This window comes from Rhinopithecus roxellana, chromosome 2 (assembly GCF_007565055.1).
Source record: "Rhinopithecus roxellana isolate Shanxi Qingling chromosome 2, ASM756505v1, whole genome shotgun sequence".
In the NCBI taxonomy this organism is placed as follows: Eukaryota; Metazoa; Chordata; class Mammalia; order Primates; family Cercopithecidae; genus Rhinopithecus; species Rhinopithecus roxellana.
The window spans coordinates 37389873-37417589 of NC_044550.1; the positions used below are offsets into that span (position 1 = coordinate 37389873).

General features: G+C 44.6%; 1 protein-coding gene across 3 annotated transcripts; it reads left to right on the top strand.

Moving 5' to 3' along the window:
- NAAA (N-acylethanolamine acid amidase) lies at positions 1 to 27017 on the top strand. 3 transcript variants are annotated; one of them, XM_010377105.2, is made up of 11 exons: positions 5 to 540; positions 1149 to 1313; positions 5153 to 5279; positions 10415 to 10505; positions 14665 to 14741; positions 19299 to 19471; positions 19622 to 19684; positions 20443 to 20509; positions 21924 to 21952; positions 25677 to 25794; positions 26334 to 27017. In XM_010377105.2, exons 1-10 carry the CDS (start codon positions 335 to 337, stop codon positions 25756 to 25758), a joined length of 1080 nt encoding a protein of 359 aa, XP_010375407.1. In that variant the 5' UTR covers positions 5 to 334; the 3' UTR covers positions 25759 to 25794; positions 26334 to 27017. The 3 variants fall into 3 exon arrangements, with proteins under 3 accessions (XP_030777091.1, XP_030777085.1, XP_010375407.1); XM_030921225.1 differs by lacking the exon at positions 1149 to 1313 and having other exon boundaries at positions 4 to 540; XM_030921231.1 differs by lacking the exons at positions 10415 to 10505; positions 14665 to 14741 and having other exon boundaries at positions 1 to 540.
- Positions 27018 to 27717: the final 700 nt, after the last annotated feature.

Consider the following 27717-nt stretch of genomic DNA (forward strand, 5'->3'; position numbering starts at 1 on the left):
TGGAACCAGGAGTTGGTGAGAAGCCGGCTGCCGGCTGCCGGCTGCCGGCAGCCCCAGCCCTTAACGGCCCAGCGGTTGGGGACCTCCAGGCCTGACGGAGAGGCTGGGCTGTCACGCCTGTAATCCCAGCACGCGGCGTCGGGGCGGGTTAGTGGATGCGCGGCGGGACGGAAGGTGTCGCCGCTCCGGCTCGCGGGTGACAGGGTCGGGCGGGTTGTGCGCGGGCCCCACCTCCAGCGATCGCGGCCCCGCCCCAGGTCCTCCTCCTCCGCGGCTTAACTGGGCTCCAACAGTGGCTACAGCTCTCCGAGTTGCGGCCTCAGGAGCCCGAGCCATGCGGACAGTAGACCGGGAGGCGCGCCCGGGGCTTCTGCCCGTGCTGCTGCTGCTGCTGGCCGAGGCCCGGCTGTCCGCCGCCTCGCCCCCAGCAGCACCGCGCTTCAACGTGAGCCTGGATGCGGCACCCGAGCTGCGCTGGCTGCCGGTGCTGCGGCACTACGACTTGGACTTGGTGCGCGCAGCGATGGCGCAAGTCATCGGGTGAGCTGGGGCCCTGGACAGGGTCTGCGGGGACGCCGGCGATGCGGGTTGGAGTTAAACGCGCGCTGCTCAGAGTGCTTTAAATCGGGACGCTTTACTCCCCGCCACCCTTGGAGAACTGGCTTTGGCTGCCGCCCTGAGCAGTGTCGGGGTTGGGGAGAATCCAGCGCGGCAGGTTTGGCTTTCAAGTTCGGTGTCACCCGTGGCACGCCAGTCCTTGAGCCATTCTGGGTCGGCGTGGCGCGCGAGTTGTCGCCCGGGCTGCATAGCTACCGAGGAGGGGCAACCGCGCCTTCCTTGAGGGCCTCACGGGCCTTCCAAGCTTGCCTCTTTGGGACCAGCCTCACTCGCCCTCCCCATCTCCAAGTTTTCTTACCCGCCGCCTCCCCTCCCTGCCCCCCCACCCAGCTTCCACCCTCTGCCCCCCGCCCCGCCCCCACCCCCAGGAGGCTGCGGATTGAGTGACACGGCGCCGGGGCGGTCCACTGTCGGGAGCCGTGGCCCTGACAGTTCACGCCCTAAGGATGTAGCCCCGCTCGCAGTGCACACGAAGTCGCACGCCGCCGACGTCTGAGCGGGTCAGACGCCCTCGTGCTCTTTTTTTTTAGGGATAGAGTCCCCAAGTGGGTGCACGTGTTGATCGGAAAAGTGGTCCTGGAGCTGGAGCGCTTCCTGCCCCAGCCCTTTACCGGCGAGATCCGCGGCATGTGTGACTTCCTGAACGTCAGCCTGGCGGACTGCCTCCTAGTCAACCTGGCCTACGAGTCCTCCGCGTGAGTGCCCCAAGCCGGTGCGGAGTAACGCGGGGCTTGCTGGGGCCTCCTGACACAGACTAGCGGCAGGAGACATGTTTTCCGTGTGATAAAAACAGGGTGGTGCCTGCTTGCCCAGAAACTTCCAGTGCTTCCTCGTTGCCTTTCTGGGTAAATCTGAGCTGCAGATCGTAGGCTTCGAGAGGGAAAGCAACTTTTCCCACTCAGCATTGAACTTTCCCTCTGCCGGTAGCCCGGAGTTTTCTCTCCCCCAATCCAGGTAGCATCCTACTTTTAAAATTCTGCCCAAAGGCAGGGCGAGGTGGCTCACGCCTGTAATCCCAGCACTTTGGGAGGCCGAGGTGGGCAGATCACGAGGTTAGGAGTTCGAGACCAGCCTGGCCAACATAGTGAAACCCCGTCTAATTTTTTGATTAGCCAGGCGTGGTGGCGGGCGCCTGTAATCCTAGCTACTTAGGAGGTTGAGGCAGGAGAATCGCTTGAATCCGGGAGGTGGAGGTTGCAGCAAGCCGCTATCGCGCCACTGCACACCAGCCCTGGCAACAGTGCGAGACTCTGTCTCAAAAAAAAAAAAAAAAAAAAAAAAAATTCTGCTCAAAACGTACTTTTCCAGGAAGTTTTTGAAACTAAGCCTCCTCTCATCTGGACCCTTTAGTTAACTCAGTGGCCTTCCATCTCTATACTGGCAGTGGCTCATCTCTGCCTGTATTTGTTGCCCTGAATTTCTCCTTTCATGTGTGTCATGGCTGAAGTGTCTGTGTCCACCAGGGCTGGGGCGACAGGGAATGCTGCTCTAATAGGGCCAGCCAGTGTTTGGACCAGGAAGTGGGCATGATAAAATGTGCACCCAGGCTGGGCGTGGTGGCTCACGCCTGTAATCCCTGCACTTTGGGAGGCCCAGGCAGGTGAATCACCTGAGGTCAGGAGTTCAAGACCAGCCTGGCCAACATGGTGAAACCCTGTCTCTACTATTAATACAAAAAAATTACCCAGGCGTGGTGACGGGCACCTGGGAATCCCAGCTACTCGGGAGGCTCAGGCAGGAGAATCACTTGAACCCAGGAGGCAGAGGTTGCAGTGAGCTAAGATAGCGCTATTGCACTCCAGCCTGGGTGACAAAGCAGGATTCTGTATCAAAAAGAAAAAGAAAAAAGTGCACCCAGAAGTGAAAGCAACATGGAGTGTGTGGTTGATCCCAGGCAGAGTGCAGGGGACCACTAAAGGTTTATGGGCTCAGTAACAGGTTCTGGAATAAAGAGAGGTTTTGGCTTGGTTTCTCCCTTTAATACTTATTATTTTGCCACCAGACTAGCTTCATCTCGTAACCTCTTGTACATACTTAGAGCTTCTTGCTGCCTAAAGATGATGGGGGTAGAAAAGATCTTGGAATAATGAAACTTTACTGGCCCAGGCATTTTCCCAGAACACCTAGGCAGAGTAAGCTAAAAAGCACTGGGACTGCCTTCCTCTTCAGGAAATGCTTTCAGGCACAGAAAAGACACAGGCCTGCTAAATAACATGCCTTTCAGTTGAACTAAGTTATTATAATTTTACCACCTCCCTCCCCTACCTCCAACTTTTTCCTATTTTTAACTTACGGCTTTCTTAATGAAAAATCACAAATCATTTTTACCCTCATCTGTTGGAGTCACTATATTCAAACAGATTAAAGCAAAAGGTCCAGTAAAAACATTCTAACTTTTGGATTTGATACTAAGGTATTTATAGAATTGCCTGATAGAAAGCACCATTCAATTCCACTAGCATTAACAAAGGAAATGCTTTCTTCTCATGTTGGAAGTAAGCCTTATTGAATTAGAATAATACTAGCTACCCTTTATTGAGCCTACTGGGTGCCAGGTACTTCATGAACACAGCCCCGTGGGGCAGATGGTATCATCTGTTTTGTGATGTGGAAACCAAGCCTCAGAGGGGCCACCTTGCTGGAAGTCAGGTGGCTGGTGAGTGCTAAAAGCATGGGAATCTCCAGTTCGCTGCAGTGCCTCTCAAAGCAGAACCTGTTTCCTCATTTGTCTCCCGTGCTTGTGCGCTGCTACATCACACCACAACATTTGGGCCTGATATGAAAGTATTGTTATCTTGCCAATTTTGAAAGATCGCCTTTGAGAGAGATTCTACAAACTCTGCTTTAGTACTTCCCATGTCTTACCAGTTCTCTCCCTGACCTGAACTCTTTGAAGTTAAACTCAGAAACGTTGGAGGGAGGCTGGGCACAGTGGCTCATGCCTCCTTTCCCAGCATTTTGGGAGGATAAGGTGGATGGATCTCTTGAGCCCAGGAGTTCGATACCAGGATCTGTTGAGCCCAGGAGTTTGATACCAGCCTGGGCAACATGGTAAAACCTTGTCTCTACAAAAAATACCACAAGATTAGCCAGATGTGGTGGCTTGCACCTGTGGTCCCAGATACTCAGGAGGCTGAAGTGGGAGGATCACTTGAGCCTGGGAAGTCAAGGCTGCAGAGAGCCGAGATTGTACCACTGCATTCCAGCCTGGGTGACAGAGACTCAAAAAAATAAATAAATAAATAAAAACAGAAACCTTGGAGGGAATTAAAACTGACCAAGGTTCCATCTTTATTTTATTTTATTTTATTTATTTTTGAGATGGAGTCTCACTCTGTTGCTCAGGCTGGAGAGCAGTGGCGCGATCTTGGCTCACCACAACCTCCGCCTCCCGGGTTCAAGCGATTCTGCTCCCTCAGCCTCCCAAGTAGCTGGGACTACAGGCATGCGCCACCATGCCCGGCTAATTTTTGTATTTTTAGTAGAGACGGGGTTTCACTATGTTGGCCAGGCTGGTCTCAAACTCGTGACCACATGATCCATCCACCTTGGCCTCCCAAAGTGCTGGGATTACAGGCCTGAGACACCCTTCTGGTGCCTGGCACAAGTTTCCGCCTTTAAACAAACAAACAAACAAAAAGTAACACTTTTTCCTCCAATTATAAAAGTAGCATGTAATCATTGTAGAAAATCAGTAAATGTAGAAAAGTAAAAAAAGAAAGCTAACCACCATCCTGTTATTAAAAAATGACCAGAAAAACCCTCCAGGATGTTTTCTCTCAGTTTTGTTCATATGGATATACATATTTTTTCCCCTGGTATTGGACATACTGTATACAAATATTTTGTAAATATTTTTTATAAATATATAATATTTTTTCATGTACCGTTAAATATTCTCAGAGAATATGGATACTTAACAAGCCTCCTCCTCTTTTTCTCTCTATGAACTTCTGTTCATAGAGATTCCCCCTTTTTAAAAATTATGATCTCTGTGCAAGGAGCTGGGAGAGAGACAGGAAAAGTGCCAAGTCCCTTAAGAGCCAGCCATTTTCCCAAGGGGACAAAATGAAACATTGGTGAAACAATGGTTTAGTGTTACTTTATTTGCTCTGAGGAATTAATATGTGGAGAGGTGAGCTTGAGCTGGCTTTGAATCATGTGTTAAATAGAATACATGCTGCCAAGCAGAGGAAAAAGCAGAGTTCACAGGTCTCCTGACCCCAGGATGGGTTAGTTTCACTGCAGATTTGGACTGAGGATGAAATTCTCACTTACTATGCTTATGATGCTCTGCATGTGTGCTAAGGGCAAAGACCCAAGAAACACTGAAGGAGCACAGATGAGTTGTATCCAGTTGTGTTTTTCATCTTGAATTGTTAATCTATATTCTTACAAGCGTTGTAGCACATATGTCAGTCATAAGGAAGAAAAACTGTTTTACTTTGAGGATTTGTTTTACAAATGAAAAACTCCTTTTCTTTTTTTTCTTATTTGTCTTATTCATTCATGTTGGACTTTTCCCTTTTCTCAGATTCTGCACCAGTATTGTGGCTCAAGACTCCAGAGGCCACATTTACCATGGTCGGAATCTGGATTATCCTTTTGGGAATGTCTTACGCAAGTTGACCGTGGATGTGCAATTCTTAAAGAATGGGCAGGTATAGTCTATACTGTATAAGATAAGAAATCAGAAAGATTTGCAAACTCAAGTTAGCAATCATTTGGATGGCCTGCTAACTTAAGTGTGTTATCAATATAAGACACAAAAAAATCACACCCCTGGAAAAACAAAGGCAGAAGAGAGGTTTACATCAATTATGCTTATAGGAAGGACGGTCATTTATTATTTATTATTGAGTGTCTACTTAAAGAGGTCACCTAGTTTTCCATAGGGAAATCTCTTTTAGGGAGTGATCAATCATCCACTTATGCAGAGTCAGCTCTTTCCTCTGCTTTCCCATGCCCAGGTTGTTTCTGTAATATGGAGGGACTGGGTAGTGCAATGACTAGGAACACTCAACTTTGGGATCTGACAGTCCCAGGTTTGAATCTTGATTCTATCAGTTACTGTACTTCCTTTGTGAACCTGAGAAATTACTCATTCCCTAATTTTGCAGACTACAGCTCATGGAGGTGCGTAACTACTTTACTGAGATGGTTATAAATGTTAAATGAAGTAGTCTGTGTAAAGTTGTAGCCAAATAATAAATGGTCCTTCATTCTGCAAGTACGATTGACCCACACCACTTTCTTGTGTATGATCTTTAAAAAATTATACTTAGATTTTTTGTATATAGCATGGTTCCTTTAAAACTGTAATCTACTATATACTGTTGTCACTACGTAAACATTTAGAGAGACAGAATTAATCAGTGTTCATTGAGTACACAAAGCATGTTTTGCTCTAAAACAGAATACAGTGTGCAAGAGCCAGATTTTGGCTGTAAGGGCAAGGACTGTATTCCCTTTGTTCTTTGCATTTAGGGGTTGATTCACAAATACTAAAAACTCATTTACTAACTACTCAGTCATCTGCTTTTATAAACACTTTTTTTCTTTTTTTTTTTTTTCTTTTTTTTTTTTTTTTTTTTTGAGGCGGAGTCTCGCTCTGTCGCTGGGACTGGAGTGCAGTGGCCAGATCTCAGCTCACTGCAAGCTCCGCCTCCCGGGTTCACGCCATTCTCCTGCCTCAGCCTCCCGAGTAGCTGGGACTACAGGCGCCCGCCACCTCGCCCGGCTAGTTTTTGTATTTTTTAGTAGAGACGGGGTTTCACCGTGTTAGCCAGGATGGTCTCGATCTCCTGACCTCGTGATCCACCCGTCTCGGCCTCCCAAAGTGCTGAGATTACAGGCTTGAGCCACCGCGCCCGGCCTAAACACTTTTTTTCATAAAAAATTTAAACAGTACAGAAATATTTAAAGTAAAAGTTTCTCTTTTCCAGTCCTATTCTTTACTTCACCACTATTAATAATTTGTTTTCTAGCTGAATTAGTTTGAAAATGATTTTAAGTGGTAATGATAATATAAATGCATAATAAATTCTCAAAGGAAATCTGCTAAATATTGTTTTATTACTGAATGATGGGATAATATTATTTATTATTTATTCATGTTTTTCTCCATTATTCTATAATGAGCTAATATTCTTATAAAGAGACAAAGGAATAAATGCAATGAAAATAAATTATTTCAGCTGTTCTGAAACTCACTCTAATAGTTGTTTCTTCTTTTGTTTTTGTTTTTCCTGGAGTTCCCATGAAATAATCTGTAGAGAAATAGTCTGTAGAGGTAGTTTTACTCTCAGTACTCAGGTGACTGTTACTGAATATAGACAGTTTACTCTTGGTTATTGCTTTTCTATGGAGGACTCATGGCCAAGAAATTGTTTTATGAAATTAAGAACAGGTTATCCACAAAATAATTCATCTCTCATTCTTGTCTAGTGTTTGCAATCTTAGAAGTATTTTCGGCTGGGCACAATGGCTCACGCCTGTAATCCCAACACTTTGGGAGGCCAAGGCGAGCAAATCACTAGGTCAGGAGTTCAAGACCAGCCTGGCCAACGTGGTGAAACCCCATCTCTACTAAAACTACATACAAAAAAAAAAAAAATTAGCTGGGCATTTTGGTGGGTACCTGTAATCCCAGCTACTTAGGAGGCTGAGGCAGGGGAATCGCCTGAACCCGGGAGGCGGAGGTTGCAGTGAGCTGAGATCGCACCACTGCACTCTAGCCCAGTGACAGAATGAGACTCATCTCAACAACAACAACAACAACAAAAGTATTGTCATACACAGGACCTCATTCGATCCCCCCAGCAGCCCTGCGAAGCAGGCATCAGTCAACATTTTTATCTTTACTTTCTAGATGAGGGAGCCTAACTTCACAGAGACTGACTTGCTCCAAATCACAAGGCAGAGACATGGCAGAGGTAGGGCCAGAACCCAGGCGTTGGGCCTACTGATAGTTTTCGTTGTCAAAGCTCAGCCTTAATTAGACTGTAAATTATTATTGTTATTATTATTACTGTTTTTATTTTTGAGAGAGTCTCACTCTATCGCCCAGGCTGGAGTGCAGTGGCGCAATCTTGGCTCACTGCAACCTCTGCCTCCCGGGTTCAAGCAATTCTCCTGCCTCAGCCTCCCAAATAGCTGGGACTGCAGGAGGGTGCCACCACACCTGGCTAATTTTTGTATTTTTAGTAGAGATGGGGTTTCACTATGTTGGCTAGTCTTGAACTCCTGAGCTCAGATAATCCGTCTGCCTCAGCCTCCCAAAGTGCTGGGATTACAGGTTTGAGTCACTGCACCAGGCAATTAGGCTGTAACTTAAAATAACTTAAAATTCCCTGCTAAGGGTTTGTTTATGTTAACTGACTAGGCAGAAACAATTGGGAAGTACAAACAGAAGTAAAAACAGATTTTCAGAGCTGCAAGATAAAATATCTTACAAATTATATCTCGAAATTATTTATAATTTTGTATGGTAATTGAAAACTATGATGTGATTTTTGATCTCATAACTTCAATTTTCTCAGCCCTTCAGGAGTGACCCTGAGGGTCACAGTGTCATGCAAATGAGGTGGCCGTATAATTACTTTTTATTTTCCACGTAATTACATTTGTAAGGGCTTGAGTAGTAAGGTAGACTTATTTCTACTTTACCACCATCCATGGAGATGAGGCACTCGTGGAGGCCCTCAGTAAGTCTGAGGGCTGAGGTCATTTATAAAACTAAGGCCACTGCATTCTCCCTTGTAATTCAGCCACCTAAATTATTTTTATAAGCAGATAAGGTAAAAATAAATAATTAATTGAAAAACATTACTGACCTAATTTTTCTAAGGAAAATATCAATCTAGGACTATTTATTTCTTAAAACATAACAGTATTAGTTAACTTTTATCAAACAGTATGAGTCAGATACTGTTTTAAGTGCTTTTTTTTTTTTTTTGAGACAGAGTCTTGCTCTGTCACAAGCTGGAGTGCAATGGTGCCATCTCAGCTCACCGCAACCTCTACCTCCTGGGTTCAAGCGATTCTCCTGCCTTAGCCTCCCAAGTAGCTGGGACCACAGGCGCACGCCACCACAGCCAGCTAATTTTTGTATTTTTGGTAGAGATGGGGTTTCGTCATGTTGGCCAGGCTGGTCTCAAATTCCTGGCCTCAAGTGATCTGCCTGCCTCGGCCTCCCAAAGTGCTGGGATTACAGGCGTGAGCCACCACGCCTGGCCAAAGTACTTCTCTGAAAAATAAAATTTGGTATCAGAAATAACTGATAATGGCTAGCTGTGGTGACTCATACCTGTAATCCCAGCACTTTGAGAAGTCAATACAGAAGGATTACTTGAGCCCAGGAGTTTGAGACCAGCCTGGGCCACATAGGGAGACCCTGTCTCTAGGAAAACAAAAAAAAAAAAAAATGTATATGTGTGTGTGTGTGTGTGTATGTATACATATATGTCAGGTTTGGTGGCATGCGCCTGTGGTCCCAGCTAGTTGGAAAACTGAGGTGGGAGGATCACTTGAGCCCAGGTGGTCGAGGCCGCAGTGAATTATGATTGCACCATTGCATTTCAGGCTCAGGTGACATATAGAGGTTGATTTTTCTCCTGCAGGTTACATAGTGGTATCTTGCAATCACTGGAGCTCATGACCTTAATTTAAAGTGGGGGTGATGCCTATAATTCATGGGATAGTTGTGAGGATTAAATGAAAGAGCTATGTAAAAGGATTTTTAAATATTTAAAATTTAAACGTGATTTTTATTGGTGAACAGTCCCACTTGTTTCTCCTAACATCACAGAGCTTATAAAATATGTGATATTTATCTCTTATAATCAAATCAAAACAAGTTTTATTTTATTTTATTATGAGACAGAGTTTTGCTCTTATTGCCCAGGCTGGAGTGCGATGGCGCTTTTTCGGTTCACCGCAACCTCCACCTCCCAGGTTCAAGTGATTCCCCTGCCTCAGGCACCCTAGTAGCTGGGATTACAGGCATGCCCCACCACGCCCGACTAATTTTGTATTTTTAGTAGGGTCAGGGTTTCCCCATGTTGGTCAGGCTGGTCTTGAACTCGTGACCTCAGGTGTTCCACCCACCTCGGCCTCCCAAAGTGCTGGGATTACAGGTGTGAGCCGCTGCGCCCAGCTTCAAAACAAGTTTTAAAGTAAGACTCCACTTGCTACTTCTAGGATGGGGCTTCTTAACCTGCTTTGTGCACCCCTTTGGTGAATAATGTTTTATAAATACATAAAATAAAACGTGTGATTACAAAGAAAATCAGTTGTGTTGAAAACAGCCATTTCAATGTTATACTTTTTCTTAACACATTAAATAGTAAGGTTTAGCAATGGGTCTAATAACTACCATGATTTCAAAGTAGTAAATTATGGACAGTGTTTCAAAATATCTGCAGCCAACATTGTGTATGTGAAAAAACCTGTGATTTCTACTAGTGACAAAATTATAGGCACCACTATGATTGCGTGATTTATTGCATGCGTTCATTACAGAAGGAATTAGATTTCAGTTGGAGGTTAGTGAAAATAAAGATGCATCTTTTTTTTTCCCATCCAAGGTCACAAATCTACTAAAATCTTATCTATGGACCACGCTCCCCTACCCCAGCTTAAGGTTAAGAACCTCTGTCTTAGAAGGCTATTTCAGAGTTTTATTCTATTTTGTTGGAATTATTTTTTAAAAATCCAGAAAACTGTGGGGCAAAACAGATGATTTCAGTGTATTTGATTGGAATGGTGAAATGATCCATGTATCTCTTGATTTCAGATTGCATTCACAGGAACTACTTTTATTGGCTATGTAGGATTATGGACTGGCCAGAGCCCACACAAGTTTACAGTTTCTGGTGATGAACGAGGTAATCAAAACAAACTCCTGTGTAAGTTTAGCTACATTATTGTTCAGTTCTATCCAAGCACTTCCTTCACTCGCCCAACAGAACATACAGAACACCCACTATGTGGCAGGGACTTCCATCCTAGTGGGGGAAAATAGACAGTATGCGTGGAAGCAATGAAGATGATTTCAGGTAGCAATAAGTGCTGCAAAGAAAGCAAAATAGGAAGCTGTGATAGAGAGTGAAGGAGGAGGTGGAGTGGTTAGTACAGGTCAGAGGGTCAGAGAAGGCCTGATCCATGTGATCCTGGAGCTAGTTCTACAGAAGCCAGGGGAAGACCATTTCTGGTGGACTTACCGCAAGGACGAAGGCCGTAGGTAGTAATAATAAGCTTGGTGGATTTCAGAAGCCAAAGAAAGTCAGTGTGGTTATAGCATGGAGTAAGTGGGTAGTGACGTTAGAAGTGAAGAAGAAGCTGAGGGCATGGTGCAGGGCCACAGTGAAGAGTATGGATTTTAAGCATAATGGAAGCTGTAGGGGGATTGTAGGCCAGGGAGTGAACAGATGTGATTTATATTTTTAACTATTACTTTTGCTGCTCTGTAGAGATTGGATTGTGTTAGGTTGAGATGGAAGCAGAAGACCATTTGGAAACTACTGTGATCATCTAGGGGATATATGATGCTGTTATACAAGCAACATTTGTAAAGCACTTTCTGGTTTACCATGCACATCTTCACATGTCTTCTTCTTAGACCCTCACAACAGTCCTGTTGGGCAGGGCTGTTATTTTTAACTCCATTCGTTAGGCAGAGAAGGACATAGGCTGTGAGATGAAATGACAGCTAGTAGTGGGAGAGGAAGTTCTCAGATTGCTCTCCTGGGTCCTGACCCAATTGCTCTGTTCATTGACATTCCCACTGCCATTCCCCAGATCTCAGGGGAACACCATTTAGTTCCACAGTATGTGGGAAACCTAGAGATAAGTGAGCTCTGTGTCTGTCCTCAGTGTGCAGCTGAATCAAGGAGAAGGGTATATACAAGGAGTATCTTAAAGTTTAGTGTTGCTCATCTGATGAACCCTGATTGACTTCATGGTGTTGTTTTTTTGGGTTTTTGTTTGGTTTGGTTTGGTTTGGTTTTTGTTTTTGTTTTTGAGACAAAAACTGTTGCCCAGGCTAGAGTGCAGTGGGCGATCTTGGCTCACTACAACCTCTGCCTTCCGGGCTTTAGTGATTCTCGTGCCTCAGCTTCCTGAGTAGCTGGGATTACAAGACGTGCCACCATGCCCAGCTAATTTTTGTATTTTTGGTAGAGATGGGTTTTCACCATGTTGGCCAGGCTGATCTCAAACTCCGAACCTCAGGTGATCCACCCACCTTGGCCTCCCAAAGTGCTGGGATTACAGGTGTGAACCACAGCTCCCGGCCAGTGTGGTTGTTTATTCTTCACTTTTTACATAAGGCTTTACCGGGAAGATGATGATTGAGTATATATCAGTGTCCACAGTAAACAATTATTTATCCTAATGTATTTCTTCCATATTTTCTCACTCCCTAAGTCTTATCAGCTCTGACAGCAGAACTAGACTGTACATGTCCATTCTCTCTACCTTCACTGCTGAACTAGCCCCCATCACACCTGTACTGCCTGATCAACCCACCTGATCTCCTTGCTACTATTTTTACCTTCCTGTAATTCTTTCCCTACCCAGCAACTAGAATGGTCAGGTTGTTCCCCTGCGTAAAACCTATTGTGACAGATATGGCATGATTTCACTTATATGTGAAATCTCCAAGTTTGAACTCATAGAAGCAGAGAGTAGAATGGTGGTTGCTATGCACTGGGGAAAAAGGGAAATGGTCAAAGGGTACAAAGTTTCAGTTAGACAGGAGGAATAAGTTCTGGTGATCCACACAGCAAGGTGACTACAGTTAACAATCATGTATTATATATTTCAAAATTGCTAGAGTGGGTTTTTAAAAAATTAATTTTGTTATTGATACACATTACAGGTGCATATTTCGGGAGCACATGTGATAATGTGTTAAATTCATATAATCACAGAGATGCAAATCACATTTTTATTTCTCTGAATGATTAATGATGTGGAATATCTTTTCATGTGCTTACTGGCCATTTGTATATCTTCTTTGGAGAAATGTCTATTCAAGTCCTTTGTCCAGTTTTTTTTGTTTGTCTGTTTGTTTTGAGACAGCGTCTCACTGTCTCAAATCACACATTCATAAACGCACTATCATGTATGCATGATCTGATTGTGATATGTGTTACTTTAAATATTTGTCTTTTCTTTACACTAGAAACAGTCAAATTCTAACTATTTTTTGGTGGGGGGTCGTTAAAAAATTTAAAAAAATTTTTTTTTTTTTTAGTAGAAACAAAGTCTCACTATATTACCCCGGCTGGTCTCAAACTCCTGAGCTCATGCAGTCCTCCTGCCTCGGCTTCCCGAAGTGCTGGGATTACAGGAATGAGCCACTGCACAAGGCCTGGGTTTTTTTTTTTCTTTTTCTTTTTCTTTGTTTTCTTAAGACAGAGTCTTACTCTATTACCCAGGCTGGAGTACAGTGGTGGGATCTTGGCTGACTGCAGCCTCAATCTCCTAGGCTCAAGTTATCCTCCCACCTCAGCCTTCTGAGTAGCTGGGACTACAGGCATGTGCCATCATGCCTGGCTAATTTTTGTAATTTTTGTAGAGGTAGGGTTTGCCATGTTGCCCAGGCTGGTCTAAAACTCCTGGGCACAAGTGATCCACCCACCTTGATCTCCCAAAGTGCTGGGATTACAGGCATAAGCCACTATACCTGGCCAATAGTAGCCATCTTAATGGGTGTGAGGTGGCATCTCATTGTAGTTTTCATTGCATTTCTCTAATGATTAATGATATGGAATATCTTTTCATGTGCTTACTGGCCATTTGTATATCTTCTTTGGAGAAACGTCTATTCAAGTCCTTTGCCCATTTTTTTTTTTTTTTTTTTTTTGTTTTAAGATAGAGTCTCACTCTGTCACTCAGGCTGGAGTGCAGTGACTCAATCACAGCTCACTGCAGCCTTGACCAACAGCGTTCAAGCAATCCTCCTGCCTCAGCCTCCCCAGAAGCTGGGACTACAGGCATGTGCCACCATGCCTGGTAATTTTTAAATTTTTTGTAGAGATGGGTTTCATTATTTTCCCCAGGCTGGTCTAAAACTCCTGGGCTCAAGCACTTCTCCCACCTGGTCCTCCCAAAGTGTTGGGATTATAGGCGTGAGCCAACACATCTGGTCCTTTGCCCATTTTTTAATTAGAATGTTTATTTTGTTGAATTTTAGGAGTTCTCTAAATACTCTAGATAGTAATCCCTTATTGTTGCAAATATTTTCTCTCAATCTGAATTGCCTTTTACTCTGTTGATACTGTCTTGTTTTTTTGAGACAAGAGTCTCGCTCTGTCACCCAGGTTGGAGTGCAATGGCCTGATCTTGGCTCACTGCAACCTCTGCCTCCCAGGTTCAAGCAATTCTCCTGCCTCAGCCTCCCAAGTAGCTGGGATTACAGGCTCCTGCCACCATGCTCGGCTAATTTTTGTATTTTTGGTAGAGACAGGGTTTCACCATGTTGGTGAGGCTGGTCTTGAACTCCTGACCTCAGGGGATTCACCCACCTCGGCCTCCCAAAGTGCTGGGATTACAGGCATGAGTCACCGCGCCTGGCCGATACTGTCTTTTAATGCACAGAATTTTAAAAATTTTTTGTGAAATTCAATTTGTCCATTTTTTTCTTGTATTGCCATTACTTACCCTTGAATGAAAATTTTTGTTTGGCAATGAATCCCCTAACAGACTTTTAAAAGTTGTCCAAAAATAATTTTGGGAAATGATTGCAAATTTGTATTTTTTTAAATGTGAGCACAAATCACAGGTGTGGAAGATTCACGTTCTCTATGTTCTTCCTAATATTTATTAAGACACCACCCTTGACAGCTACATAATTTTATTTTGTCTGGTGTAATTAATAGAATTATTTCCTTTCACATAATTATCATTGTATCCTGGTACAAAAGATTCTGCTTTCAAAACTTGAGTGAATATCTATATTCCCTTGCTAAAATGACATATCTGTTGCATGTGTGTATATACACACACACACATATATAACATATATACTCAACTTGGCAGATAAAGGCTGGTGGTGGGAGAATGCTATCGCTGCCCTGTTTCGGAGACACATTCCGGTCAGCTGGCTAATCCGTGCTGTGAGTATATTTAATGTGGAGCCCTCCTTAACTCCACTTCCACCTTCTAGACTGTTCTGTGTCATTTAACAATGTTGCTTTTAATGTAAGGAGCTCCTTAAAAGAAGAAGCATCTAAATGTTTGCAAAGAGCATATAAACCTTTTTGATAAATGTCAAAGATAAAGCCAGACACTAGTTAAAGTGGTAAGGACAGATTGTAATCAGTATAAGCTATTGCAGTAAGGAAGAGTCCAGTGTGAACTGAGTTCAACTTTGGTTTGTGCAGAGGTGATGGGTATTTTAAAAGGAGGTGAGGGAACAGGAGCTTAGGAGAATCAGAAAAGTGAAAAGTGGAAAGGAGGGGTTGGTTCATGTGAAACCAATTTGAGTTTGCTAACTAGAACTTAGAAGTTACGCTCCAGGCTGGGCACGGTGGCTCGCACCTGTAATCCCACTTTGGGAGGCCGAGGCGGGCAGATCTTGAGGTGAGGAGATCAAGACCATCCTGGCTAACACAGTGAAACCCTGTCTCTACTTAAAATACAAAAAATTAGCCGGGTGTAATGGCGGGCGCCTGTAGTCCCAGCTACTCGGGAGGCTGAGGCAGGAGAATGGCATGAACCTGGGAGGTGGAGCTTGCAGTGAGCCGAGATCACGCCACTGCACTCCAGCCTGGTCAATAAGAGCGAAACTCTGTCTCAAAAAAAAAAAAAAGGAAAAGAAGTTTTGCTCCTACCCTCCCACAGAACCAGGGAGACAGGGGCCCTACCTTCAGGTGTTGGCTGGAACAAATGTCAAATTCTTTTGACAGCCTGAAGTTTTCTCAGACAGGCACTTTAAGGGGACTTACTCATCTGAGAGACGTGGCCTTGAGCTGTTAGAAACGATTAGTATTTGTTCGAGTCTTTATAAGCCAGGGTCAAGGTTTAATAGAGAAGAGGGCTCAGAGGAGCCTGGCTAGAGTTTGGTCAAGGAGAGAATCTTTGTCATAGGCCAGAGTTTTCCACAAGAGCTGATTGAGATAGGAGATAATATTATGCTCTTCTACAGAGACAGATGTACTTCTCCATTTGCAAATATCCAAACTAGCAAAGCAAATGCATTAGAAGGTAGCTATGCACACAATAAAAGGAACATCTGCTCTACAAGAACCTATTAAAATGTGCTGGTTTCCAGGCCACATCTACGGTAGTCTTCCCTTATTCTTGGTTTCTGTTACCCACAGTCAACTGTGGTCCAGAAATATGAAATGGAAAATTCCAGAAATAATTCATCATTTTTAAATTGCACAATATTCTGAATAGTGGGATGAAATCAGTCACCTAGTAATTGTCTCAATTATCAGACTGTCACCGCATCTCAGTGCTTGTGTTCAAGGAACCCTTATCGTACTTAATAATTTGCCATGAAGTGCAAGAATAGAGATGCCGGCAACTTGGGTATGACAAAGAGAAGCTGTAAGGTGCTTCCTTTAAGTGAAAATGAAATGGCATTGTTTGTCTGGGGTGATACCTGAGATTTGTCGTCTCAGGGCCACAGAAAACTAGAGTGCAGACACACCAGAGTGAGGTTAAGAGTGGAAGTTTAATAGGCGAAAGAAAGAGAAGAGCTCTCTGCAGCAAAGAGAGGTCCCAAAAAAATGAGTTCCACGGGGAAATGCAGGAGGTTTTATGGATGAGCTTGAGGAGGCGGTATCTGATTTACATAGGGCAGGAAAGATTGGTTGAACCAGGTGTGCCATTTGCATAGGGCACGAAAAGCTGTCTTCCCCCACCCTAATCTTTTATTGTGCAGATGGATTCTCTACCTGGCTGGTGCCATGTTGCCTGCTTCTTTACTGTACACATGGTGACAAAGAAAAGGGAAGATGGGCGGGGTGCTGTGGCTCACACCTGTAATCCCAGCACTTTGAGAGGCCGAGGCGGGTGGATCACCTGAGGTCAGGAGTTGATGAAACCCTGTTTCTACTAAAAATACAAAAATTAGCCAGGTGTAGTGGCGGGGGCCTGTAATCCCAGCCTCTTGGGTGGCTGAGGCAGGAGAATCACTTGAATTCAGGAGGCAGAGGTTGCAGTGAGCCGAGATCGCACCACTGCACTCCAGCCTGGGCGACACAGCAAGACTCTGTCTCCAAAAAAAAAGAAAAAAGCAGGGAAGATGGAGCCTCCATTTTGAACATGCCTGGCTCCCAGGTAGCCCTTTTCTGTTGGCACAGCTGCTGGCATTCACCTGTGCAAGCTTCCAGCTTGCTTATATCTATGTTTGTAGTTCCATTTTTCAGGCTGCTCTTTGTTAGAAAAGAATAACTTCTTGGGCTACTTTTTGTTAGAAAGGAAGCCTTGCCAAGGACTCTTTTACCCTATCTGCCTAAATAATTTATTTCTATCTCCTGTATCAAAAAGGTAAAAGTTCTTGGTAAGCAAACAAAAAAATCCTTGTGCTGAGGTTGCCATGTTCTCTGGTAAGGACGAATCTGCTGAGTGTGGTGGTGCTCGCCTGCAGTCCCAGACACTCAGGAGGCTGAGGTGGGAGGATCCCTTCTGCCCAGGAGTTCAGGTCTAACAGACAACATATTGAGACCCCACGTCTGCAAAGAAGTAAATAAATAAAATAACAAAAGAAACCTCTGGGACCTAAACTAAAAAAAAAAAAAAAAAAAAAGAAAGAAGAAAGAAACCCCATGTCTATTAGCAGTCACTGCCCATTCCCTCCATTTCCTGAGATGGATGAGGCATTTGCACTCCCTGACTTTGTCACCTGGGTAAAATAAGTCACCACTGCCTTCATTATTTTTTATTGATGTTCTTTTGCTTTGTTGTCACAGGTTAGAGGCAATGAATTTTATGGTAGTTGGGGGATGATATGGGCAACATAAGCAAACTAATATTTCATCACTCCTATTACCTCTGCAAAGGCCTGAGGAAAATTTCCTCTTTGCCCTCTGAAGGTTCACTGAAAAGTCAACTCACAAAAGGCAGATTAATTGGAGAAAAGGCATACAAATTTATTTAACATGTACATGACATAGGAGTCTCCAGAATGAAGACCCAAAGATACAGGGGACATTGTCCAGTTTTATGCTTAGGTTTAACAAAGTGTGGAATGCCATGTAGAAATATGATTGGACAAAAAGGTAGATCCAGTGCTAATAAATGGAGTGGGGAAACCCAGCTAGGCCTGTCTGTCTAGATTCTTCTTGGCCTCTCTGACCATACATTTCCTTCTTCTGAGTACAGGGCAGGATCCTCTCTGGAAAGGGATCATATGACCTACAGTCAAACAAGTTAGGACAGATCATTTCTTTCTTTTTTTTTTTTTTTTTGAGACAGGGTCTCACTCTGTCGCCCAGGCTGGAGTGCAGCGGCGCAATCTCGGCTCACTGCAACCTTCACTTCCTGAGTTCAAGCAATGCTCCCACCTCAGCCTCCCTGAGTAGCTAAGTATAAGGCAAGAAAACTCTACAAAGCCTGCCATGGGTTTTGTAGAGTTTTCTTGCCTTATACTTATTGCTGTTAGGGTTTATGGTGCTGAATGATGGAGCCTTTGCAGATACCAATATCTTGAATTGTTCTTTTATTTGACCCTATCACCACCTCCACCCTTGACAGTGTGCCCTGGCAATATCCAGGATGGGTGAGCATACAATGTACTTCCTTTAAAACATGGCAGCAGAATGGTTGTGAAGGTGGAGACAGGAAGAGCAGGCCCTCCACCGAAGGATATTCTTGAGCAGATCAGCTCTGGGAAGGAGCCCATATGGAATCTGAAGATTTGGGGAGTGATCCCCTTAAGTATCCTTGCCACAGGCCTTTGGAAGTCTTCCTGGGCCCTCAGGGTGTCTGAACACCTATTAAGCTCAGGGCCCTAATGTAGCGCATGCTCTTTCATCCCCAAGCCTTTGCCAGTCTAGTCCATCAAACTAGAACCCTCCTCCCCACTGCCACTCCTCACCCTGCAACCACCACTTTCACCACTCACTTGTGTTTGTCTCTTTGGCTTCAATTCATGTGATGCTTCCCTGCAGTACTTCTTCCACTGCCTTTGGTGAGGATGGGTCCCCTACGGTGACATCCATAGCATCTTCTCCTATGTGAACACTCATTACACTGTGTCACCATTGGCTATTGACTTTTCTGTCTTCCTCAGAGGTTTGGGGAGAGAATAGGACCAGTCAACTCATTCACTGCTCTATCCCCACACCAGCACAGTGCCTGGCACAGAGTAGGTATTCAAGAAAACCCTGTTGAAATAATAAATGAATGACGAAGCATGAGGAGTCCTTTGTGAGGGCGATCTGCCTGGAGAGCACACAGCCCGTGTTTGCTGAGCCAGGCCTAGGACTTGTCAACAGTTCTCTCCTCCTGTCAGAAATTCCTGCTGCTCCTGGCACCCCCTTTGAAGCTGAAATTTCTTCCGTCTTAGGAGCCCTGATTGCAAGAGGATAAGGTCAGAGCAGATCAAGGTGATAGTCATGACATAACGTATCAGGAGAATGTGCTTTGGATCATTTTTGCATCATCTGGTACGGACCCAGCTGCAGGTGAGGTTGCTCATGCAAGTTCTTCTTTTTGTTCAGACCCTGAATGAGTCAGAAAACTTCGAAGCAGCTGTTAGCAAGTTGGCCAAGACTCCCCTCATTGCTGATGTTTATTACATTGTTGGTGGCACATCCCCCCAGGAGGGGGTGGTCATCACAAGGAACAGAGATGGCCCAGCAGACATTTGGCCTCTAGATCCTTTGAATGGAGCGTAAGTAGAACTGAAACCTCTGGTCATTCTGTATCAAATAATCATGTTTTTAACTTGGTGGAATGAGGGGTATTTAAAATTCGTTCATATGTCTCCTTTGCTATGTCGTAAATTGTCGTGGATAAGACAAGATGATGTGCTCTGTTATAGATGGTTCCGAGTTGAGACAAATTACGACCACTGGAAGCCAGCACCCAAGCAGGATGACCGAAGGTAGGCTGCTACGTGCTTTCTGGTTTGCAGTGTTTTCTTGTGGTCAGGAGAATATGCCCATTCTGTCGCAGGAACCGGCAAGACCTACGGGTGCCATCCTCTCCCAAAAAATGTACCTGGGCCCCTTCACCAGTGCCTTGGCTGGGAAGGGAGTGTTGTGCGGAGGAAAGCAATGGGCAGAGCCTCTCAGCAGCTGGGCGGGTGTTGGGAGGGTCTCAGGGTAAGGAGCCCGAGAGCCCACCACCAGCTCTGCTAATGACTCACTGGGTGGCTCTCGGGCCTCTGTTTACCCATCTGTAAAATGAAAGCAAAGGGCCAGGTTCATGGTCTTCTAGGCAAGATATTTTTAGAAGGAGATTATTTCCCTTATTTAAATAATAAACCAGTCAAGGGTTTTTATTGTCCCTTCAAGTTGTAAACATTCTATAATTATAAGTCAGCACAGTTCCAAAGTGCAGGTAGCTATATATGTTGCCTTGGCTTTACTGCCCCACAAGTTTGGCCACTGTTCAGTTCTGCAGCCACACATTTTCATCATCCCAGCTTTCTTGAGCAGATGGTGCCAACCGTCCCAGCTGCTGGATGAATTCCGCCATGGTGAGCTGGGCCTCAGCAGGAAACAGGCTTGGGGCCAGAATCTGTTTTGGAGAAAGGGAGATAATGAGACTAGAGCTTGCATTGTGCCTCACAAAAATGACAGCTGATGGGCTTCAGTGCTTGTTGAAGTGCCAGGTGACCTTTGACCATTGTCCTTACAGAACACCTGCCATCAAGGCCCTTAATGCTACCGGACAAGCAAACCTCAGCCTGGAGGCACTTTTCCAGGTAACTTGTGTCACAGGGTCGCGCTTACCCAGGATGTTTGGTGTTTTGTTAATAGTGAATATGAAAAACTCCATGAAATCCTCTGGTAGGTGAAAATGTTAGGGTAAAAATTTTATTTGGTTGAAATCATTTATTAAAAGTGGTGGCTCACGCCTGTAATCCCAGCACTTTGTGAGGCCAAGGCGGGCAGATCACGAGGTCAGGAGATCGAGACCATCCTGGCTAACACGGTGAAACCCCATCTCTACTAAAAATACAAAAAATTAGCCAGGTGTGGTGGCGGGCACCTGTGGTCCCAGCTACTCGGGAGGCTGAGGCAGGAGAATGGTGTGAACCGGGAGGCGGACCTTGCAGTGAGCCGAGATTGCGCCACTGCACTCCAGCCTGGGTGACAGAGCAAGAGTCCGTCTCAAAAAAAAAAAGTTATATGCTTCTATATAAGTTAAAATGTCCATCTGCACCAAAGTTTTTCTTTATGTTAAAAAGAAAAAGGCATAGTTGTAATATATGTTCATTATTTAAAAGAAAAAAAGAGAAAGAATTAAAAAGTCAGGCCGGGTGCAGTGGCTCACACCTGTAATCCCAGCACTTTGGGAGGTCAAGGCAGGAGGATCACTTGAGGTCAGGACTTGGAGACCAGCCTGGCCGACATGGTGAAACCCTGTCTCTACTAAAAATGTAGAAACTAGCCAGGCATGGTAGTGTGTGCCTGTAATCCCAGCTACACGGAAGGCTGAGGCAGGAGAATCGGTTGAACCCAGAGGTGGAGGTTGCAATGAGCCAAGATCATGCCACTGCACTGTAGCCTAGGTGAAACGGCAAGACTCCGACTCAAAAAAAAAAAGTCAGGCCGCGCGCGGTGGCTCAAGCCTGTAATCCCAGCACTTTGGGAGGCCGAGACGGGCGGATCACAAGGTCAGGAGATCGAGACTACCCTGGCTAATACGGTGAAACCCCGTCTCTACTAAAGAATACAAAAAACTAGCCGGGCGACAAGGCGGGCGCCTGTAGTCCCAGCTACTTGGGAGGCGGAGGCAGGAGAATGGCGTAAACCTGGAGGCGGAGCTTGCAGTGAGCTGAGATCTGGCCACCGCACTCCAGCCTGGGCGACAGAGCGAGACTCCGTCTCAAAAAAAAAAAAAAAAAAAAGTCTATATCACCTCAAGATACACTAAAGAGTGGTTATGTTCTTTCTACAGACATTCTTTTTCTTTTTCTTTTTTAGTAGAGACAGGGTCTCTCTATGTTGCCCCGGCTGGTCTTGAACTCCTGGGCTTGAACAGTCCTCCCGCATCAGCTTCCCAAAGTGCTGGGATTACAGTCCTGAGCCGCTGCACCTGGCCCTCCATAGATATTCTTTGTGTATTTCTTCTACCATGTAATCTTCTCTATAATACGACTTTTTCCTATGCAGGTTTTGTCGGTGGTTCCAGTTTATAACAAGTAAGTGACTTGTTAAACATGTCTGTTCACACGTCACTCCAGAACAGTGAACTCACTCACGCACTCTTTGGCTCAGCAAGGATCTAAGGGCTCCTGTAACCAGGCTGTGGGGGCACTCCTGTGGGTACAGCAGCGAGCAAAACAAAGTCTCTGCTCTCATGGGACTAACATGGGTGGGGTGGGGGTCGGGGGTGATCAACAAATATAAATCAGGTGAGAAATCCATGAAGAAATCCAAAGGTAAAGAGAATAGAGTCACCCTGAAGGAGGCTCTGGGAATTTTTTTTTTTTTTTTTGAGTCTCATGTGTCCCCCAGGCTGGAGCGCAGTGGCTCAATCTCAGCTCACTGCAAGCTCTGCCTCCCAGGTTCACACCATTCTCCTGCCTCAGCCTCCCGAGTAGCTGGGAGTGCAGATGCCCGCCACCACGCCCGGCTAATTTTTTGTATTTTTTTTAGTAGAGACAGGGTTTCACCGTGTTAGCCAGGATGGTCTCAATCTCCTGACCTCATTATCTGCCTGCCTCGCCCTCCCAAAGTGCTGGGATTACAGGCATGAGCCACCATGCCCGGCCAGCTCTGGGAATTTTAAATTCAAACTTGGCCTGCCATAGTGTTGTCAAACTAGGAGGAAAAACACTTTGACTGGCTGACCTCTTGATTCCTACATTTGAAATATTCTGGCAGTGAGGTGTTCCTCCTAACTCAGTCAGGTAGCTGTGGACAGCCTTCACCTGTTAGGAGCTCCTTAGAAATAAACTCTGAATACCTTTGGTTTTCTTTTATCTTCCTGAGGAATTTCCACTATCTCCGATGCTGTTCCTTGTTCCACTGACAATTCACTAAGTTAATGTTCTTTTTTAGCCTGTACCCTTGATAGCAGCATTCTGTGAGCAATGGTTTCTCTAGTCTCTAGTCTAGGATTTTTATCCACATACTTTTTTTTTTTTTTTTTTTTAAGTGAAAGCAGGCCAGGCGTGGTGGCTCACACCTGTGATCCCAGCACTTTGGGAGGCCGAGGCAGGTGGATCACTTGAGGTCAGGAGTTCGAGACCAGCCTGGCCAACATAATGAAACCCCGTCTCTATGAAAAATACAAAAATCAGCCAGGCGTGACGGTGCACGCCTGTAATCACAGGTAATTGGGAGGCAGCATCTGGAGAATTGCTTGAACCTGGGAGGTCGAGGCCTGCAAGTGAGCTGAGATCATGCCATGGCACTCTAGCCTGGGCAACAGAGTGAGACTCTGTCTCAAAAAAAAAAGAAAAAGAAAAGAAAACTAATTAGTGAGTATTCTGCTACTCAATCAAGTGAGCTATTTGGGTAACAAAGCATACCCAGTGGTCTGCTAGTAAGCCAGCTCTTTGTGTGGGAAGGGACAAACAAAACAATTCCCAAATTTGTAGCTTTGTTGACTTCCGTGGTGTGAATACTCCCACATGGCTGATTTCAAGCTTACAGTTGGCTCATACGCTTCCTGCATATTTAAGAATTGGCCCTCACCAGCCTGTAGGAGCCAGCTCCAATGCACTACTGACTGTACCCTTCATAGCGGGGCACAGTTTTGCCCTTTTAATAGTCATTTTTTAAATGGGGGTTAATAAACTATTTTTGTGTTCTTACAGTTTTTTAGGTAATTATGGAAGTGATGAATAGATCTGTCTGGGCACAGTGCTTCATACCTGTAATCCTAGCACTTTGGGAAGCCAAGGCGGGTGGATCACTTGAGGTCAGGAGTTCGAGACCAGCCTGGCCAACATGATGAAACCTAGTCTCTACTAAAAATACAAAAATTAGCTGGGCATCGTGGCGCATGCCTGTAAGCCCAGCTACTTGGGAGGCTGAGGCAGGAGCATCGCTTGAATCCAGGAGACAGAGGTTGCAGTGAGCCAAAATGGCACTCCAGCCTGGGCAACAGAGGGACACTCCGTCTAAAAAAAAAAAAGTGATGAATATATCTTTTAAAAATTAGTATTATAATAAATAGTTAAATTTATTTTAATAAAACGAAGCATTTTATCTGCTTTGAACAACCCTTATAATTTTACATGGTGGCAGTGGCCAATTGTCTGTATTATAATTGAGTTAAGCATTCTCCAATTGTTATATCTTCCTTTATTAAAACTCTGAAATAAACATATTCGTTTGCCTCTCCCCTGCTTACTTTCAGATTATTTCCCTTGACTGAATTCCCAGAAGTAGGATTATTGAGTTAACAGCTGTGAATGTTGAAATGGTTTCTGAAATGGTTTGGTCAAAATACAATTGTTAGAAATTATAAACAGCTCACCAAGTAGTGTTTTTCTCTGTCGTATACTTGAAAACTCAAGAGAAACTGCATTTAAGTAACAATCACCATGGAGCCAGAATTAACACAGACTTCTGACTCTCAGGCCCTTTATGTGTAATGATTAACCTCAACCGAGGCTGTTCAGTTGCTTGAGGTTAATAGAAATAAGTGTAACTGTAAGAAAAAGAAAACAGAAAAACAACAAAAAAAGTAGTCTGAACAAAGGCAGTTAGCTCTATGCTGCTCCCTTGTGCTGTGCTGCAGAATTACAGCCACCTGCGATACAACTCCATCCTCTGCTGTGGCTCATCAGCAGAGAAAATACTAAACCAGTGCAGGAGAATAGAACCATGACTAAAGTAAACAAGCAACTAAGGTCCTGTTCAGGGAACCTCCATTATTCTTGGACGAGCTCTACACTTGCTTGTAGTGCTGTCTTTAACTGAGTGTATGATTTAGCTGTGGACCCAGTGCTACTAATTCTGCCTATTTCTGAACAACCCAGCTCTGATATTTTGCACATGCACCTCAGTTGGATTCCAAGACAAGTGGGCACATGTGCTCAAGTTGTTTAGGTCTCTTCCTATACGGAATGTGGAATCAATGACACTATACTTTTCATCCTTAGATCTGGGCAAGGTGGAGGGGTGGGGCAGGTGCCTTGTTCCTGGAGCTTTAGAGGCCCTCCTCTGGAATTCCTCTAGTTGTGATACCACCCCCCAAACCATGGTGTAAGGAATCTGCTGGACCAAGGGCATTTGCCCACCTAGAGTCTGCCCAAGTACCCAGGACCCTGTAATTCTCAGCCTGAACAGCCCCACCTCCACTTCCAGGGTTTGTGTTTTCCTCTTCCCTGGGTGGTATTCTCCTGATGGTGGTGCACAGCCACTGAGGGAGAGCACAGGGGTAGGTGCTTGCTGGGGAATGTGAAGGTGGTGATGTCACATGTATGCAAGTAAGGCCCTTGGGGGTAGCACAGAGCCAGGGTGAGGGCCCAGGCTTGGTCTCCCCCACTGCCTTGGGGTAGAGCTCTGAGGAGTCTGAGATTTTATTTATTTATTTTTTATGAGACACAGTCTCACTCTGTTGCCCAGGCTGGAGTGCAGGGGTGCAATCTCGGCTCAATGCAACCTCCGCCTCCCAAGTTCAAGCAATTCTCCTGCCTCAGCCTCCCTAGTAACTGGTGCCTGAAATAGGCACTTCCACACGCGGCTAATTAAGTCTGAGAGTTTTAAGTTCCAACTTGGCCTTCCACAATGTTGTCAAAGTAGGAGGAAAGAGCACTTTGACCTCTTGATTCATAGAATTAAAATATTCTGGCATAAAGGGCCTTGTCCCAGATCCCAGGTGTTAGGGAAGCACTTGGTCATTTTCTTCCCTCTGTGGCGTATTAGAGAAAATGATGTGTACATAAAATTTCCTCTCATTATTTTCAGCCTCACAATTTATACTACGGTAATGAGCGCCGGTAGCCCGGACAAGTACATAAGTAGGATCAGAAACCTGAGTCGAAAGTAAGTCAGCAGAAGAGCGAGTTCACCCATGCTGTGAAAGGTTTGTTGTTACTATTGTGTTGGGGAGATGTGGGGAGGTGGGTGTGTGCTGGTATTTCTCATAGAGGATGGTAACATCCTTAAAATGTATACATATATAATATTTTCTGACAAGCATCTGGCATTGTCATTTGTGTCAGATTGTCATCATTAGATATTTTATTTGGAATTGTTTGTATGAAAACCAATCTTCGGCCAGGCATAGTGGCTCATGCCTGTAATCTCAGCACTTTGGGAGGCAGAGGCAGGTGGATCACTTCGGGTCAGGAGTTCAAGACCAGCCTGGCCAACATGGTGAAACCCCATCTCTACTAAAACTACAAAAAACTGTTAGCCAGGTTTGGTGGCGGGCACCCAAAATCCCAGCTACTCAGGCGCTGAGGCAGGAAAATTGCTTGAACCCAGGAGGTGGAGTTTGCAGTGAGCTGAGATTACACCACCCAGCCTAGGAAACAGAGTAAGTCTCCATCTCAAAAGAAAAAAAAAAAAAAAAAAAAAAAACAGTCTTTGAATTAAATGCATGTTTTTCTTCCCTTACAGATGATTTTTTAAAATGAAATTCTTGAAGAGCTGCACCTTAAAAAATCAGAGAAAGTGAAAGTATTGTGTTATGTTACGAACAATGCAGGCTCCTTCCTCATTTAACTTTTCAACCTTGTGAGGTGGGGCCAGAAGATCGATTTCGAGTTTGTGGTAGAGCCTGTAATGGACATTGTCCTGCACCCGCTTCCCTTCGTGGTTTGCCTCGATCCTCTCTAAGCTTCTATCCTGGCCTGAATAACTCAAAGATAATGGGTCTCAGAGTTCAAGCCATATCCTCAGACCTTATTTCTATCTTCTCATAATTCTGCTATCATACCTTTGCTTCTCCACTAATGAAATGAGCTGGCAAGACCTCTGTTCATTGTGAAGTGCTTCTGAAAGAGCCTAAAAAAAGCCTCCTCTGAAAGAAATGGAGAGCTCTATTTTGAACCAAGCCTGTTTGAATGTGTTTTAGTCTGATCTTTGATCATGTATTTCCATGTAATGGGAGTCTTGTTTTTTATAATGTTTCTAATGTTTTATTGAAAAACCTATGGACCTCCTTCTTTCTCAACAGCTACTTTCTTACTGCTTTTTGAAAATAATGTGCAACCAAATTGTTTCTTAATATCACATAATTAAGTAATAAAATGTCAAAAGAAATGTTGGCAAGAAGAATAAAATAATTTTCCAAGAAATTTAGCGTTGTGTTCTCCCTGCTTTCTTACCTCTGAAGTCTTGTGGTTCTGAACGGCTGTCCTGAGAAAGCAGCTCTCTTAGTTGTGATGTTATTGAAGTGTCAGGATTCAAGGGAATGAACAGCTGCTTTGTAGAGTTTGATTTTTCACATGTGCATGAAAGAAATACCCTAGAGGATGAAGTCAGAAAAGGTTGAAAGTGTAAATGAAAATGTGACTGAGGCAGCACTCAATCCATTAGAGGTTTCTTTTGCCAAGGTTGAGGACGTGCCCGGGAAAAAGAAACACCAGTCACAGGAGGACCTGTCCTGTGCTTTTCCCAAAGAGGATTTGGGGAGCTTCGGTATTTAAAGGGGAAAGAGCAAGCAGGAGGGGGCAAGAAAATGAGGGTAGACAGTGAGGCAAGTGGTTACATCCTTGTGAGCTCTTATTATTAGTGCTCAGTGAATCTACATTTAGCACATGAAAAGAAGGAAATGGAGGGAAAGTCAGTGATACATTTGTCTCATGCTCAGTAAGTCTACATTTTACATAAGATAAAATAACCATGTGAAATTACAGCTATGTTTGGGAACAAAAGGAAGGCAGTTTTTGAGTGTCTCGGTTCCCAAGTTTAACTTTTCCTTTGTCATAGTGAGTAGAATGTCTAGAAGGAAGTGTTATCCAGGTACAGAACATCCCTCCCCTGACGCTGCAGACCTCTC

What these genes read in the sequence shown, in the direction of transcription:
- NAAA (XM_010377105.2), top strand. Translation starts at nt 335, where the DNA reads ATGCGGACAGTAGACCGGGAGGCGCGCCCGGGGCTTCTGCCCGTGCTG. An exon ending in CTAGATCCTTTGAATGGAGC is followed by an intron (nt 19,472 to 19,621) that starts GTAAGTAGAACT and finishes GCTCTGTTATAG; the next exon opens with ATGGTTCCGAGTTGAGACAA. An exon ending in GTGGTTCCAGTTTATAACAA is followed by an intron (nt 21,953 to 25,676) that starts GTAAGTGACTTG and finishes CATTATTTTCAG; the next exon opens with CCTCACAATTTATACTACGG.